Source organism: Pleurodeles waltl, chromosome 9 (genome assembly GCF_031143425.1).
Source record: "Pleurodeles waltl isolate 20211129_DDA chromosome 9, aPleWal1.hap1.20221129, whole genome shotgun sequence".
In the NCBI taxonomy this organism is placed as follows: domain Eukaryota; kingdom Metazoa; phylum Chordata; class Amphibia; order Caudata; family Salamandridae; genus Pleurodeles; species Pleurodeles waltl.
This window is the reverse complement of record NC_090448.1, coordinates 382,480,604-382,498,703: the sequence shown is the minus strand read 5'-3', so window position 1 is coordinate 382,498,703 and position 18,100 is coordinate 382,480,604. Positions and strand designations below refer to the sequence as shown.

Here is an 18,100-nt window from a genome sequence, read left to right as displayed (position 1 = left end):
GGAGGCCTTGAGGCCCAGCAGCCTCAGAGTCATTCTCACCGTAACCCAGGATAGAGGCCGAAACATTGGTATCATAGCCTGAATATCCTGGACTCGCTTTTCCGGAGGATAGGCCCGAAACTCCACTATGTCCAGAACAGCTCAGATGAAAGGGAGCATCTGAGAGCGAGTCAGATGTGACTTTGGCATGTTTATAGTGAACCCTTGCGAATGCAGGCGGTTTGCCATAGTCTGGAGGTGGAAGACAATAGCCTGGGGCGAGCCCGCCTTCAACAGCCAGTCATTGAAGTAGGGGAAGACTGAAACCCCTAACCTGCGAAGGTGAGCTGTGACCACCGCCATCCCTTTTGTGAACACCTGAGGGGCACTGGTAAGGACAAAGGGTAGCACAGTGAACTGAAAGTACTAGTGATCTACCACAATTTGCAATGTCTGTGGGCAGGCAGGATGGGAACGTGAAAGTAGGCTTCCTGCAAGTCCAGTGCTAGCATCCAGTGTACAAGGTCCTGGGCAGATAGGACATGAGCAAACAAACACAAAATAATGGACGGAATGTGCAACCAATCAAACATTCACCCCCAGTCACAGATCAGGGTTTAATCCATCAATTCTTTTGCTCACCATGCCACCCCAGTTTGGACCCAGCCATATGCACATCAGTCTTGACCCCGTTCCCCATGGGAACAATCCAGCCCGAACTGCCAGGCCAGGTCCTCCCTGGTTCAGGCTGGACTGTTCCCATGGGGAGCAGGGTCACAACTGATTTGCATTTGGCTGGATACAAACTGGAATAGCATGGGTAGCAAAAAAACGATGGATTTAGGGCCAGATGTCTGAACATTGTTCAGCATTCCGTCCATCACTTGTTCTTTTTGTATTTGACTCCCTAAGTGGGAAGGGTATGCCCAGATGTGGGTCCCTTTGCTTCCCATGCCACTGGAGTCAAGCTAGCCTGGCTGATGAAGGGTGATACCCTGAAACCGGTCTCAGGATGCTTGTTTCCAGTCCAGGGAGGACCTGGCTTGGCAATTTGGGCTGGACTGTTCCCATGGGGAGCAGGGTAAAGACAGATTTGCATATGTCTGGGTCCAAACTGGAATGGCATGGGTAGCAAAAAAACAATGGATTTAGGCCCAGATCTCTGTACTGGGGTGAATGTTTGACATTGTTCAGCATTCCGTCCATCACTTCTTTTTTACAGATAGAACATGAGCCAGAGTGAGCCGTTTTACCTTCTCCTTTTTGAGGAACAGATTGAGGGACCAGAGGTCTAGCAGAGGGAGGGGGCCTTTGTCCTTTCTGAACACCAGAAAAAACTGGTCCAGGATGAAGCAACGGACTACGAAAGTTTAGGGACTATAGGAGGGCAGAGGTGGACTGGGCTTACTGCTGGCTCCCTCATCCATGAGCACGTGGAATCCCGTGTCCACAGCCACACAGAGGTTGTGCAGCATGCCCTGCACGGTGGCTGCATGGGAATGGATGTGTTTGGGCGCCCTTTCCGTAGCCATGAATGGGGCGAAAAGTGGACTGTAGGGAGCGAGGAGCAGCTACGAGGCCAAAGGACTGAGCTGTAGCCCGGGACTCCTTAAAGCACTCGAGCGCTGAGTCCACTTTGTCCCCAAAGAGACGGGTGCCATTGAAGGGCATGTCCATGGGTGACTGTTGGACATCCCCCGAAAAGCCAGATGTCCTCACCTAGGTGTGGTGCCGTAAGGCCACCGTCAAAGCAACTGATCTGCAAAGTGAGTCGGTCATATCCAGCCCACAACGTATAGTGATCTTGGCTGCATCCCTCCCAACAGCAACACCTTGGGAGAGTATGGCACGGATCTCCTCCAGGACCTGTGGCAGCCCCTGCGCAACCGTATACCATAGGGTATGAGAATAGTGGCCCAAAAGGCATGTGATGTTCACAGACCGCAATGCCAGACTGGAGGAAGAGAACATTTTCTTCCCAAGTTGATCCAGTTTCCTTGATTGCCTATCCAGGGATGCTGATGGAAATGCACTGAGGAAGAAAAAGCCTGAATGACAAGGTTCTCAGGCAGCGGGCGATCGTCCTGTTCACAGGAGCCCCTGTACTGGGTTTGGACCAGGGACCCTGAAGGACATCAGTTGGGTTTCATTACAAGGTAGAAGGTGTTCTGAGCTGGAAGACCCAGGCTGAAGTACCTCAGTCAGGAATTTAGTCCTGACTGCCACAGAAGGTAGCTCAAGTCTGAGGACCTCAGCCGCCATTCTCAACACAATAGATGCTCCCTCCTCCGTAGCTATGGTAGGGGGAGAAAGCATGCCAGCGTCAGGAGAGGTATCCAGACCACTAGCCTCGCCCAATTCCTGTGTCCAGTCCATTTCAGGGTCTTCCAGCTGGAATTCTAAAGGGTCCAGCGACCCCTCTATACTTTCCCGTATCCATACGCATAAGAATAAGGGTCAGGACCCTGGTAGGCCGTGTCGAAAACGGAATCAGCATAGAGCTACATCGGTCCGCCTCTAGGTTGGAGTTGAGTATGAGTATGGGCTCGGCATCGATTGTGGGCCCAACCGACGTCGGAACCATTGACTCCTTTGTTGGTGCCGAGGAGGTCACGTTGGCACAACCGGTGCCAGCACGTATCCAACAACGGATCCTGTGGAGCCCCCCAGAGCTGGGGCCAAAACCCCAGGCGTGGAACCCAAAGGGGACCCCTCTGACCCCAGTGAGCCCAAAGGCTTTGCAGGGGATCATGCTGCCCAATGGCATGGGCCTCATAGTGTTCCTTAAGTTGGCCAGGGTTCGCTCCAGCTCCCGGAAACTCGGGGAGGCGCGGAGTCGGCCCAGAAACAGGCTCCGAAGACGGAGGCCTACAGCGTCGACACTCTCCCTGGGTCGCATCATCCGAACAACAGGGCGAACCTGAAGAATGTTTGGTCGTCTTCAACTTCTTCTTCTTGTGACCCCTTTGTCCAGAGCACCTTGAATGGGACAAAGAAGAGTGGTCATAACTCCACAAGCGGTCTCCTGACCTCCCTCTTGACCAGGACTGGAAGGGACGCAGAGTCGAGCAGCTGGCCGCCATGAGCATTAGGGACTGCTCCCTCAAAACACTTGAGGTTCATGGCCCAGCACTCGAAGCACGATTTTGAATTGTGGTCGCACTCCAGACACCACAAACACACAAGGAGGGGATCCATCACTGACATCATTCAGTGACAGGAGTCACACGGTCTTCCGTGACGTCCTCAAATCACCCAAAAAGTGTCAAGAATTTGACAAAATGGTTAAAAAAGTAAGTCAAAAAACGATCATCACGGCGTCCATGATGCAACGACGCACACGGAGTCGATCAACCCTACCTGACGGTACACAAGGGCACAACTGGAAGAAAAATCTCCAGATCCAGTCTGATGCTTGAGGGAAATTCTAAGTTAAGGAATCTGCAACTAGAAGTCTCTATCAGATATGTGTATTATACGCAGTAAGTGCACTAATCTACATGCGGACTATCCCACAAAGACTGTGCGTTGCACATTAGTCACAGTGCGTGTACTTGCCATTCACAGTGAAATCCTTCATTGATCCTAAAATAAAATAAGGACTTTGCCCGGTGAGGCCACTGGTCTAGCACTGTGATTTGCAGTGTGTAAACTTTTCCCAGCACTGTGAAATTCTTCAGAGACTGAGAGATATGCATTAAGCACAATCAGAGCACTGTCTTGTGCACAATCGCTGTCAACTTCAGTATGCACAGTGCACAGCTCAATGCATACAAATATCCTATATGAGCCCTGAGGCACTATTATACACATTAGACCTCATTATGAGTTGCCCAAAGCAGAGGACTTTATTTTTCCTTCATTGGCTTCCACTGAAATGAGTGCAATTTTAAGTGGGAGGCAGCAAAAATAAAGGGATCTTTAGAATTCAAAAATAGGGAGCCCCTTGTCTCAGTTGGGAGTGCTAGCATGGATACATTTGCTAGAAGTAAGCGCAGAGTTAATGGCGGAGAATGTGTAGGGGTCAGAGAGAGAAGTTAACTTATAGAAACAAATATAAAAACTTTTTTGCAGAGCTCACATGCCAGAGAAGAGGTGGGCTAATACTGAACAAAACCAGAACTAGCAATTCTGTGTCATGTTGCTAGTCTAGCTGAAATACTGGAAGTAGGTAAATCTCCTATTGCCCCATTGTCTCTTTTTTTTACCCTGAGATGCCATTCAATGACAATGAAAATGGAAGTTACCTGGGAGGAAATTCTAAAAAGTCAAGAGGATACCTCCTTATGTTGGGTGGAATGAGCAAAGGTCTTGAGGATGTAAGATAGGTTTTAGGCTCACATAGAGGAGTGAGGACAGAAGGGTGACATGAGGGAGGCCGATCTACTCTTGTAAGGTCGGGGCAGCATTTGACCAAGCGCTTTGTCTCTCTCCCTCGCATGTGCAGAGTGCCAGGCTGGCTAGGGTTTGAGTCATGAACCAACCAGTGCTCCTCCCGCTGGCATTTGTCAATCTTTGGGAACCTTTAATATTGTGAAAGGGGCTTGAGACATGAACTCCTGTTCAAAATGTTGGCTACCTTTGACCTAACAAGAGTAGGTGGAATCTGGACCTTTTAAAAATGTGTAGTTCTTGCTCAAGTGCCAGTCTCGATTGCTCTTTCTTCCTCGTTGATGAAGGGTATTTGTTTAGTACTAGGCAGTATCTTTGCCTTTCCAAAAGTGCATGGCTACTGTTCATATCACCTGTTCCAAATCTTGCCCTTTTGCCATCCCTTTACTCATTCAACACCATCTCATTTTGACCCAAGTTGCCATATGGATAAGTTCTTCCTATTTACTCCCCTTATTTTAGGTGTACACACATTGTACAGCTCTGCTGTGTACCTACCTGTTTTAGTCCTTATTACAATTATACCCTTCTGATTTCCCACATTTCCTAACCCATCACACCATGAGGTGCTGCATCTCATAACACTATAACCCCATTCCACGGCCATTACACACAAGAAGACACTTCCAATATAGTTTCAAAACAAAAACAACACACTTCTAACCATATATCCTACAGGTGTAGTTTGCTATTCATGTAAGCGAGTGCTTCAGTGCCCCACACAGTGGTAGTAAGAGCTATACAACACAAATACAGTGGGTGTAATCTTCAGATGTGTAACGTACACAGAGCAACAGTTTTCCTACCCCTTGCACCATGGAATCATGCAGGAATCCTCACCCGGTCATTATATACAGTGAGTCCATTGCCTATGGCTGCTCCATGCCAGTTAGTTCGGGTTTAAGGACTTGTCCCTCCTAGTCTATCCTCATACTCACTGGGTTTGGGTTCTTCCTCCTGCTGTGGTTCCTCTTCTATTTTTTTGCCCCTGAGGTTCTTCACCTTCTCCACAAGATTCATGAGTCGTCCACGAAGTGAGGTGTCTTCCTCTTCCTCTTCCTCCTCACCCTCAATCTCAATGCCTGAAATAAAAGCAGAAACCTCAATACCAAAAATAAACACAAGAGAGTCAAGAAGGAAGGAAGAAAACAACAAATTCCAAATATTTATATTCCAAAAAGATAGGAATGCCACACCTCAGACTTGAGGTGGATAAATAATGCTAGCTATGGGCTCCCTGACGTTTTGGAGGCCATGGTTGGGATATAGTAATATAGTTATGCGGGTCACACTATACAAATTATTAGAGATATTGAAGCCATGATGGAGATGCATTAGCAGAGGAGTGGGTGAGTGCCATCACTAAAATAGCAGATTGAAGGTCAGGATTGTCTCAAAATTGGAATATGAGGGCTGTTTGATAGTCATCTGTTAACTGTTGGGATAAGTACCACAATTAAATTGTAGGGGCTGCTGCTGAACTCAGTAAAGTGTATGTGTATTTGTGAGGTTGTGCAGATCAGGACTTTGTTGCATAGAAAAAAACATGCGAGGCCCCCACATGCTGTGGTGAATTTGCTGACCTTCATGTGGTTCTCAGGTTAGGAAATGTAGGTGGTGCTATAGTGCATAAAAGGAGGTGTGTTATCTTCTGGTACTGAAATAAAAGGAGATACTGCATGTAAGAGTTAAAGCACAACAATAGTGGTACAGGCAGCAAACATGCACCCTCGTCCAGGACTAGTAGTGAGCTGAATGGCAGATTGCTTACCACAGTGCGCCAGCAAGTCGTTGTGAAATGCTATCATCTCCTCACGAATATCATCAGGCACAGGGCATTCCTCTTCATCAGGGTTGTTCTTAAAGTTCACGAGAATACTTATCTAAAAGGAGGGTGTGATAGCAAGGAAGAGAGTGAGCAATAGCTCGATCATGATGAAATCTCCAAAGAGCATCCTGAAGTTTCAGTTAAAAGAAGAATTCACAAAGGAGCTGGCCTTGCTATATGAACAGCTTTCCTATAGTACTTTAGTTCATAGCATGCCTTTGTCGCCATCAATACTACTATCAAAATGGTGCTGGATGTAAAAATAAAAAAGGTTGAAATATCTGCATTATCTACACTGTACTCTGTGTGTCCCATTAGCATGTGGTTTCTCAAGAATTACATTAGAATTAGGACATATCCATGCAAGTATTCATTGGTGAATAACTGCGGGTTCACAAGTGAATACCAGCTTCTTAATGTACATACAGGAAGAACACTGGCATGGATTTCTTTACATTTGTGCCCTTTTTATTTACGTTGCTTCACACAGACTCCAACCTTCCTGTTTTGCCTGCCTTGAGAAGCTCTTATGTGCTGTTAGGTCCACAGGTGTAGTCAGGAGGTTTCGGATCTATAATCCTTCAGTATTTGAGAATTCAGCAAATATTCACCAATAAGCTTAGCTGATATCATGCTCTATGTTAATTGGTCAAACCTATTATTGGTCAGACTGGATCTCTGAGGAGTACAATTATCTTCAAGACACCAAAATACATTACAATTTTTGTATAGGCTATAAGATTCCTCAGCAATTTTGGTCTCTCAAATACATTGAACATTTACAGATACATAGGCCCTCATTACAACCCTGGCGGTCGGTGGAGAAGTGGTGGTAATACCGCAAACAGGCTGGCGGGAAAAAAATTGGAATTACAAGCATGGAGGTGACCGCCATGCAAAACCGCAACTCCGACCGCCAGGGTGGTAAGTCTTTACTTCGGGCTCCAGCCCGGCGTCCGTCACCACACCGCCAGCGGTATCACGACCCCGCATACCACCATGGATTTCGTGGGGTTCTGTACCGCCACGCAATCCATGGCGGTAGGCACTATCAATGCCAGGGAATACATTCCCTGGCACTGATAGGGGTCTCCCCCACCTCTCTCCCCAGAGTCCTCCCCCCAAACCCACGACCCCCCTACCTCCTCCCAAAGGTGGTAGGACCCCCCTCCCCACACACACAACCCCCAACATTGACACACACACACCCCCTACACGCACACTCACACAACTACACATACACGCACACATACACACAGACATACACACAGACATTCTCGCACACATCTTCCATACACACAACACACCCCCGCATGCATACACGCAGTCACACACCCCCTCTACACACTCACACGCACACCCCCATGCATGCACACAACAGCCCCCCCACCCGCCTCCCCTAACGGACGATCACCTTACCTGGTCCGGTGATCCTCCGGGAGAGAACGGGATCCATGGGGGCTGCTCCACCGCCAGCTCCCCGTTACCAGAACACCGTCACACCGAATCATGGGTTGTGATTCGATGGGCGGTGTTCTGGTGACATGGCGGTGGAGCAGCCTCCACTTCACCGCCGATCGCCAGTATGGCTGCTGGCGGCTCTCCTTCCGGAAAAGGGCGGAGGGCTGCCAGCCGTCATGATATGCTGTGCGGAAAACCGCCTGCACTGGCGGTCTTCAGCACGGCAAAGACCGCTGAGGTTGAAATGAGGCCCATAATGTCCTGTAGGGCTGACATACAAACATTTGAATACATTTAGGCTGTCTAATGAATGAATGTTCTCAGAGAATCTTCAGTGCTGAGGAGTAGTTACTGAATTCATAAAGAACATTTTAAACTCCTGCAAACTACCTCACCTCTTGAATCTCCTCCCAGAATGGAACGGGCAATGTTAAAACAGTTCTCTACCAATAGTTACCACCATAGCTCTGACCTTATGCCAGGATCTTCCCTGGACATATGCGTAAAGTACCATATACGCTGATGTCAACTTCCAGTCCTTTTTTCTAGGACCTCAGAGGTGAAGATGAGACTACCCAGACTCACCAAAAATGCAGTGAGCAAAAAACTAACCTGGTACTTTAGAAAAAAGGCAATACTATTCCTCAGAATGGGGAAGATGTAGGTTTGTTTGAGGAATCTGCAGGTACAGCATGCACAGAGTAGAAACAATGTACCAAAGGCAAATAACTTGTTCTTCTGGTGGATGCTTCTAGCTGCAGATTCCTCACCTCTTGAATCAATAACCAATTACTATCTGCAAGGACATGATCAAACCAGGACGTCAGGCAACATGGATCTGGCAAAAAGGTAATTCCTGGAGACCTCAGAATCAAGAAGGCAATGCCTGATGAAAGTATGGCTGAAACCCATCTTTCAGCTTGGAAATGTTCCATAATTGGAACATCCAAAAACACAGCAGAAGAAAACCATCTTCTCCCTGGTGGAAGGGCCCTGATGCTTCTTGTGGGCTCCATCTTGGCAAGGGTGTAACACATTTTCATGCATTCAATGATCTAACTGGGGATTATCCTCTTCTTAATCACCTTGCTCTTCTTGGAGCAAGCATAGCTGGCAAAAGTTGATCGTCAACCTAAAAAAGTGGGCCCTGTTGATGTAGAAAAAAAGAGCCTGCACAGACTCAGGCGGTGGAACTTCTCTTCCTTCTCTGTGGGGTGATGAGGTGTGTAGAACATCGGAAAGGTGATGGATCAGCCATGTTAAATGGAGTTACCACTGAACAAAGGTGTCTCAATTTGTGGGATAGGCTAATCCGGAATAATGTGAACTGAAAGAAGGGTGGACAATCGAAGCCTGCAGCTCACTAATATGCTGAGCCAAGAAAATGTAGAAAAGAAGATACTCTGTAGAATTGGCAACAGTGCACTGGGTTGAAATGTGAACCCATCAGAAAACTGAAAATCAGAACCACGCTGGCATGAAAACGATGAAAGGGAAACAAATGGGTCAAACCCACATAACCCTAGGAGCCTTCAAAAATGACATCTGATCTGACAAACAAATAAAAGACCAAAGGGCTGACAAATAACCCTTAACAACCCCAAACAAAGTCTTTCAAGGTCAAGGATTTTACAAAGCGCAATATATCAGACATATACAACTTCCTCCTCAGTGTACCAAGAGAAAAAGCATTATATACAATCAGAGTAAACAATCTTAGTTGAGAGGTTACTATCTGACAGCGTTGACATCCACCACCTCTGAAAGCAGATGAAAGGAACTCAGGTTGCTCCACTCAATCTACAGGAATGAAAGTTGAGCTTCTGCAGGTTCACATGCACAACTTGCTATTTCCACTACGAGAAAAGATCCGCCCTGAGTGGAAGCAGAGGAGGATACATGGAAAGGCTGAGCAGATCTGAATATCACACCATCCGCAGGTGTGATCAAGATCATCTGTCCATGATAATGGCATAGCTTCCTCATAACCTGATGAATCACAGGGATTGCTGGGATGGGTCAGAGTGTGAATCACAGGGATTGCTGGGATGGGTCAGAGTGAAGCTGCAATACAACCTCAGGCGGAATAAGTATCCCAGGGACCCCTCAGTGGAAATTAGAGAGCCCAGAACTGAGGGCAGAGAATGATTTCAAGACTTTTGAATAGATACATCGCAGGTGTGTCCCAGAGTACGAGGATGATTTGACTACCAGTGAATGGAAACCGCACTCATGATCAGCAAGATGATGCCAACTGATATCATCTGCCTGTATTTTGAGGAAACCCATCAGATGATATACAACCAGCCAGATACTGTGAGACTGTGTCCAAGAGAGCATCTTCAGGGCATCCTACACATGCACACCACCCAGCTTGTTTGATACTACATCACACAGCGCACTGAAAAACAGAGGCAGTGCTGAAGTGCTTGCATGTGTCATGTAGCATGGAGAACCAGCAGGATGCAAGAAGACGCAAAAGGCAAGGTCTGTCAGAGCAGATGAAGAGCTCTCTCCTGAAATATTAGGATCATAGCCTGTCCAGACTTGCTGAAAAGGTACGGAGGCTTAGGGAAAGACAGTGTCAGTCTACCCTGAAAAAGAGGAGACAATAAAAGCATATCTTGTTATTTATTGTTTGGGAACAGACCTATGTCAGGGGTCCAATCAGATCTGTATAAATGCACCCTAGAGAGACAGATAGTCAGAGGGATTCCTACCAGATGCCATCAACGCTATTGATGATGCACGTCGTCTTGACGCTGACTCAGTCTTCGTGTACCCATGGAGTCTGATCTAGAGACCTCATTCCAAGGTAACAAGGGTTGGGGGGCTCATCTCATGGACACAGCATTGGCAGATTAGGTTTATCACACATAGCTCTCTTTAGGTTAGGGGTAAGGTTTATCACGTTAGAGTATTAGGACAAATATCATATCTCATGTCATTTTATGTTATTGCAAGATGGTGGGGGTCTTTGTATTAATGATTCTCGTGTTCAGAATTCTGTTTCTTGCATTGTTCATTATCCTTATCGTTGCAGCCCATGTAATTTATCGTAGATTGTAGTTTTTTCTATAAAGACTTTACCACGTCTCCTTTACCTGTGTATTTGATTGAAACATGTTGTTCATGTGAGAAAGGGGTAATCTTCGTTTAACCACAACACTCCCTGAGATTTTCCACTCTTGAGTCCATGCGTAAAGGCTGCCACAAATCACCTTTTACTGTTTGGGTTTTTGGTGAGGTGCTGCTTCTGAGCCGGGAGGGTTGGGACGACAGTTGCGACATGTTGTAGGATTGACTTAGCCACCTACAAACATAAGAAAATAAGTAACTTACCTGTAAATATAGTTCTCCAGTATTAGAATCTTTCATAGATTCACATGCTTGAATAATTTCCCGTCGTCGAGATGGGAGACCCTGGTACTTTAAAAAGATGATGTCAACATAGACAAAATAATAATAAAAGAAGCCTATTGCCTTACTGTTAAGTAACCTCTCCAAGTTGGTATGCACAAAAAGACTAAACTACAAAGTCCACCAATCAGGTGATCCCGCCCTCTAGAGCCCTCCTGAGAGAAGCTCCAGTACCTCAGATTTTCTAAGCACTAGTGCATATCATCAAAATTGTACTGAGAAAGTAAGGTGAGCTTCTCCTGGGTGGTGGTTAAGTCGCATGTGAATCTATGAAAGATTCCAATACTGGAGAACTATAGTTACAGGTAAGTAACTTATTTTCTTACTCCAGAATTGGAACTTTCATTGATTCACCTGCTTGAATCAGACTATAAAAACGTATTTACGTCACATTGCATTGGGAAGAAGTTATTAGAATTGCCTAAAGATATGTCTTATTTTACAAAGCATACACGTATTCTAACACGTAAAGATGCTATCGCTTATAAGCACTATTATCCATGTTTGTAAACCATTCACAACAAAATCCTTTCCCACCATTAGACTACACAATGTGTACTAGTAAAAATTAAAAGGATGGGGGGAGGTAGGGGTTGCTCAGTGTTACTGGAATAGATGTCGCAGGACTGCCTGTTCTACCGCCACATCTTCTTGAGGTATTTCCTCTAGACAATAGTGTCTCGTAAACGTGTGTGTACTCCAGGTGGCCACTCTGCAAATGTCTTTTAAGTGTACACCTGCAAACAACGCCATCAATGTTGAGATAGATCTCGTAAAATTGGCTTGCACGGAGGCTTGTAAAGGCCTTCCAGCTGCTTGATGACAGAACTTTATGGCACTTACTATCCATCTTGCTATGCCCTGTTTCGATAGGGGTTGTCCCTTCCTTGTGTCACTATAAGCAGCAAATAACTGTTTAGACTTACAAAATTGTTTGGTTTTCTCTAAATAAAACTTAATACATTGTTTGATGTCCAGGGAATGAAGCGCCCATTTTGCTGGAGATGACGGATTTGGAAAGAAAGTCATCAGGATCAGGGGTTCATTGTTGTGAAAGTCAGACGGTACTTTGGAAAAAAAATTGGGTTTGTGCAAAGGATTACTCTATCATGTTTAAATTGAAGGAAAGGCTCTTGGATGGTAAGAGCTTGGATCTCGCTGATACGTCTAGACGAAGTAAGAGCCAGTAGGAGAGCAGCCTCCCACAATAAGTATTTCAGTTCCACTTTGTGAATAGGTTCAAATGGATGCTTCATGAGCTGGGATAGAACTGTATTGAGATGCCAGGAGGGTGGAGGAGGTCTTACAGGTGGAAAAAACTCTAAAGAGTCCTTTCAGAAACTGTTTTATTAACCTAGAGGACCATAAAGATGGAGATGTTGGTGAGCGTCTGAACCTAGATATGGCCGCCAGGTGCACTCTAATGGATGCGTGAGCTAATTCTGAAGATGCCAAATAGAGGCGATAAGGCAATATCTCCTCTGGTGGTAACAATAGCAGATTTACTTGTTCTTTCTGACACCATGAACAAAATATTTTCCATTTCAGAGATGTCTTGTTCGTGCCTTCTGCTTTGGCTTTTGAAAGTATTCTTCTACATTCTGGATGTATATTTAAATGGGGAAACTCACTGTGTTCAGGAGCCAAGCTATTAATTTTAGCGATTTGGGGTCCAGGTGTTGGACCTGGCCATCGTTCATCGTTAGGAGAGCTGGAGAGACCTTCAGTGGAATGCGATGTTTCTCTGAGAACATTAGGAGTTCCAAGAACCAGTGTTGGCAAGGCCAGTATGGGGCTATGAGGATTATCCTGCAACCTTCCCTCTTGATCTTTGTGAGCACTCTTGAAATCAGGGGAATGGGTGGAAAAGCATAGGCAAATATTCCGCACCATGCCATCAAAAAGGCATTCCCCCTCGATCCCGGATGGTGATCCCAGCTTGCATAGAAGCGGCATTTTTTGTTTTGTGGTGTCGCAAAGAGATCCAGGTTGGGTTTTCCCCATTCCCTGAAGACATGGTCTAAGACTCTTTGATTTAATTCCCATTCGTGACACGAGGATGTTGGCCTGCTGAGGGTGTCTGCTGTCTTGTTTTGTCTGCCTAGAAGGTGTTCTGTCTTTAAAGTTACTCCATTTCAAATAGCCCAATTCCAAATACGTTTAGATTCTCAAAATAGGAGAAGAGAGCTTGTTCCTCCCTGCTTGGTCAGGTAATGCATTGTTGTTGTGTTGTCTGTTGGTATGAGAACAGCAGACTGCTTTATCCTGGGGAGGAAAGCCTGTAGCGCCATAAAGACTGCTCTTAGCTCCAAGAAAGTGATGTGATATTTCTGAAGAGAGCTCTTCCACTTTCCACTGACCTGCAGGTCATGTAGATAAGCGCCCCATCCTTCCATAGAGGCATCCGTGGCGATGACCAGAGAAGGTGGATGAAGCAGGAAAGGAAGACCTACAGCCATGTTCGACTGATCTGACCACCATTGAAGTCCTCGATCATGCGTGGATTCACTGCGACAGTGTTGTTGAATGAACCTTCTTTTTGCGTCCATTGCAGGTCCAATTCTTCCTGCAGAGGGTACATTATTAGCCGGCAAAACAGAATTAGGTGAATGCAAGATTACATCATCCCCAGTAGAGATTTGTAGCTGCGTACTTAAAAATACTTTTTTCTTTGAATTCTGGTTACTAAGGACTTGAGATTTGTTTGTCTTTCTAATGTCGGGCAGGCTTTGTCCCTGACCATGTCTATTGACACCCCCAAGAACGTTGTTACTCTTGCTGGCAAGATCTTTGATTTGTTCCAATTTAGTGTGAGACTCAGTTCGTCAAATAGTTCCATGCAAGCCCTTGTTGAGTTGTGAGCCGCTGTATTCAACTGTGCTTTTTATGAGCCAGTCGTCTTAAATATGGAAAAATCTGGTGTTCTTTCTTTCTCAGCCAAACTGCTACGGGTGCTAGACACTTTGTGATTATTCTGGGTGCCGATTTGAGGCCAAACGGAAGCACTTTCAACTGGAAATGGCTGCCGGCTACTGTGAAGCAAAGGAACTTTCTGTGGGCAGGTGAGATTGGGATATGAAAGTATGCATCCTGTAGATCCAGGGTTGTCATAAAGTCTCTGTGGTTTATATGGAGGAGAATCTCCTGTAACGTGACAATACGAAAGGTTTAGTGCTTGAGGTACTTGTTGAGTTCTCTGAGGTGGAGGATAGGGCGCCATTCTCGCCAATTCTTGCATGTCAGAAAGAATCGTATTAGAATCCTTTCCCCTGCTGTGAAGAAGGGACTCTCTGTATTGCTCCTTTCTTTAAGATGGTCCTGACCTCTAACTGGAGTTGTTTCAGAGGTTTTTGAAGGGAGGTGTGTGGAGGGTGTGATGGCGGAATTAGGATGAATTCCAAGGTGTGGACAAATTGCACTACTTTTAAAACCCACTGGTCGGATGTTATTTCCTGCCATTTTTTAAGAAATGAGAAATGTTTACCCCTATCTTGTGAATCGGTGATGGGGAAGTAGTCGGAGCCTGAAGTCGGTCATTGGCAACTGCCTGTGTCTTTCCCTTGACGTGGTCTACCTCTAGGAGGGGGTCTAGCATAGGACGTTTGAGGTGGTTGCCTCTGGGAGTATTGTGTGCAAAACTGTTGAGTTGAATAAGTGGAGTAACGCAGGTGTTGAAAACTCCCCCGATATGCTTGTACTCCTCGCCCTCTGGGGACACAAAAAGGCAATTTCTTAAATTGTAGGGTCCCGAGTGATCTGGCGTTGTCTGTGTCAGTCTTTATAGCTTGTAGAGCTTCGTCCACATGTTTGCAAAAGAGGGCTTCTCCTTCGAATGGATGGTCCAATATTTTATTCTACACCTCCGGGCGGAAGCTAGTGGCCTTGAGCCAGCCCTGCCTACATGGCACCGCCCCACCTGCTAGCTGTCTGAAAGCTGTGGTAGCAATATCCATTGCACAGTCAATGATCTCTGCCAATGTGTGTTGTCCTTCCAGCAAGAGCTTCTTTGCTTCTATCTTCGACTCTTCTGGAAGCAGGTCCAAATATGGAGTGATGTCAGACCATAGCTGCCTGTCATATCTGCCCAGAACAGCTAAGGAATTTGCTGCTCTCACTGTAAGCCCAGACATGGCAGAAAACCTCTTTCCGATGTTATCTAACCTGCTTCCTTCTTTGTCTGGAGGTGCTATAATAGGCACTGACAGATTCTTTGAACGTCTCTGCGCCGCCTGAGTTATTACTGAGTCTGGTTTCAGATTCCCAGTTAGGCAGGCTGGAGCGTCTTCTGGGGTTTTATACTTTTTATCCAATCTTGGTAAGACAGCCGCAACAGTAACTGGGTTCCTCATCACTTTTAGACCCTCCTCCCAAATGTAATTTACTATGGGCATGGATCATGCATTCCTCTGAAAGGGCTTCTTGAAATCATAGAAGAAGCTGTCCATTTCTTTAGATGGCATTGGAAGCGTGAATCTTTTCACTGCTCTTTCCAGCAGATTATGGAAACCCTCTATTTCCTCTGGGGTTGAGTCTACAGGAGGAGAAAATGGAGATGACGGAGTTGGTATTATATAGTTGTCCCATTCCGATTGTGTGTCCTGGAGCTCCCCTTCTTCCCTTTCCTCTTCTGAGGAGTCTGTAACCTGTACAAACGCTCTCTGCAGGGTACCTCTTACTGATCTTGGTGAAGGTGTAGTCCTTGGCACTGGGGTGGAGGGATGAGGTAGGGTCAGAAGAGATTCTCCTTGTAGTGTTGACGGGAAATCTCTTTTTATAGTCTGACAACATAAGCTGTAGATCTGCAATAGGGGATGTTGGAACACACACCATATCCTCTGGTACTCTTCCCTGGTCCCTATGAGGAGAATAATAATAGTGTCAACGACAACTTTGTTTTTAGCGTTGAAGGTCTGGTCTTGGATAAGGTCGACGTGGATATCATCAATGAGGAAGAAGCAATAGTCAACAGGCTGGATACCGTGGATGTTGTAGTTGTCGATAGTGGCGTAGTATAAGTCTTCGTCGACGATGGTGTCACCAACGACGACCTCCTCGACGTTGGAGTCGTTGACGGTATGTCACTGGAGCAGTAATTACCTTCACAGGAGGTGTGGATGGCTCTTAAGAATTAGTATAAATCTTCTTTGAAGTAAAAGGCTTATGTTTTGATTTTTCCTTCGTGAGGTGATGTTGATAGGCTTCAGCCTTTACTAGATCCCTGTGAGGTATTTTACAAAGCTTTAAAGGGCTGTTCTGAACCCCTTTCTGAATGAGGTCATCTTTGTCTTTTCTGAGACTTTTTTGAACACCAGGAAGACTCATCACTGTCTGAGTCTGAGAGCAGGTTTTTCCTCGTTTTCAATTTCTGAAGCCAAATAAGCAGTCTTCCCTCTCTATCCTTTAGAGTTTTAGAAGAAAAGGTATGACCATACCTTACACTCTGTTGCAGAGAGTTCACAATAGAGGCAATATATACAGTCTTTATGTGGGTCTTCAGAATGAAGTATTTTCTTCCCACAAGTATTGCAGGCTCTGAAGAAACCTTTTTTCTCCTTGTCAGACATTCTTGAGGATATTGTCACTCCAGAGGTGTACTGAGTGTGAAAAACAACACTCTTGGACAATAAAAAAGTATGTTGTAGTGATAAATCTAATCCCAACTGGAAAAGAAAGAGCAGAGCTCAGTGGAGACTCCCTAGCACGATGTGCGATAGAAAATCTGAGGTACTGGAGCTTCACTCAGGAGGGTTCTAGAGGGTGGGATCACCTGATTGGTGGATTTTGCAGTTTAGTCCTTTTTTGCATAACGACTTGTAGAGGTAACTTAAAACTAAGGCAATAGGCCTCGTTTATTATTATTTTATCTATGTAGACATTATCTCTTTAAAGTACCGGGGACTCCTATCTCGACGACGGGGAATAATTCAAGCATGTGAATCTATGAAATTTCCAATACTGGAGTAAGTACTATCATCCTTAAATCAGCAGTCTTGCCTAGAGCAAGAGTAAAACTACAACATGGCACTACCAACGATGGTGTCTAGGCACTAATTTACGGATACCCCAACTATCACTGTCTCACATACAACAGGTACCCTAAGTACCATTATACGGAGACGTCTCAGATCTTGGGGAAGATCCTCCTCAGCTGAACAGGGAACACCTAACTAGGCTCGAGCTCGAACTGTTAAAAGGACTTTTTCTCCCCACTTGGTGTTCCATCTCTGTTACCTATTATACAATATGGCTCACGCCATAGACATTCCTGAGAATGCTAGACAAGCATTAGCATTACACCTAGTAGCGCATGGCTCAACAGATGAGGGCGGGATGTCACATTCATAGTAGAAGCCAATGAAGCATACGAAGCAGAAACATTCTACTCCAGATTAACTTTTCCTGAGGAAGACCAAAGATCATTCACATTCTACACATACATAATAGCAAATATACCTCAACAGTACCAAGCACAGCAGTATCTTGAAATACCGATTACTTATCAAGAACATCAGAACTGGTTTAATGGCGCCCTACCACACATAAAACAACCCGTGAGATTAGTCCCTTAGGTAATGAAGGACCGACATGGCCTATGTTTGCCACACACACACCTCAACCAGGTATATAAAACATGCAGGCAGCAGATCTGCGTGATATATACCTTGAGCTAGTAACACTATGTAGACGACTTGTTCAGTTCATAATGCAAACTCTGAACACTACACCAGCGCGTCCAGCACCACCACATCTGCTAGTTACCAGTTGGCTACTACTGGGATTAATCCACAAACAGCACATTCTATCATGGGTAAAATGCCTACAGAACGAAAGAAAATCCTGTTCTGGATAGCCCAGAAAACAAATCAGCTAGAAACTGTGTTTCCCCATACGGGACCAAAGGAAAAACAGAGAATTCTCACACTGTGCTTGCCCTTCAGGATGGTTCACTCAGTGGATGACTGCGCCACATGGTGTACAGTCTTTGCTGTAATTTATACTACCAAACATGGTACCACCGAC

General features: G+C 45.6%; 1 protein-coding gene across 8 annotated transcripts in view; it reads right to left on the bottom strand.

Annotated features, from left to right (window-relative positions):
- Window positions 1-18,100, bottom strand: part of RYR1 (ryanodine receptor 1) — a 1,068,376-nt gene that overhangs the window by 672,798 nt on the left and 377,478 nt on the right. For all 8 annotated transcript variants that reach the window (XM_069206982.1, XM_069206985.1, XM_069206986.1 and 5 more), the window contains exons 37-38: window positions 6,143-6,254; window positions 5,310-5,453 (exon numbers count right to left, since the gene is read on the bottom strand). In XM_069206982.1, coding sequence (XP_069063083.1) covers window positions 5,310-5,453; window positions 6,143-6,254 — 256 coding nt within the window. The remainder of the gene's footprint in view (window positions 1-5,309; window positions 5,454-6,142; window positions 6,255-18,100) is intronic.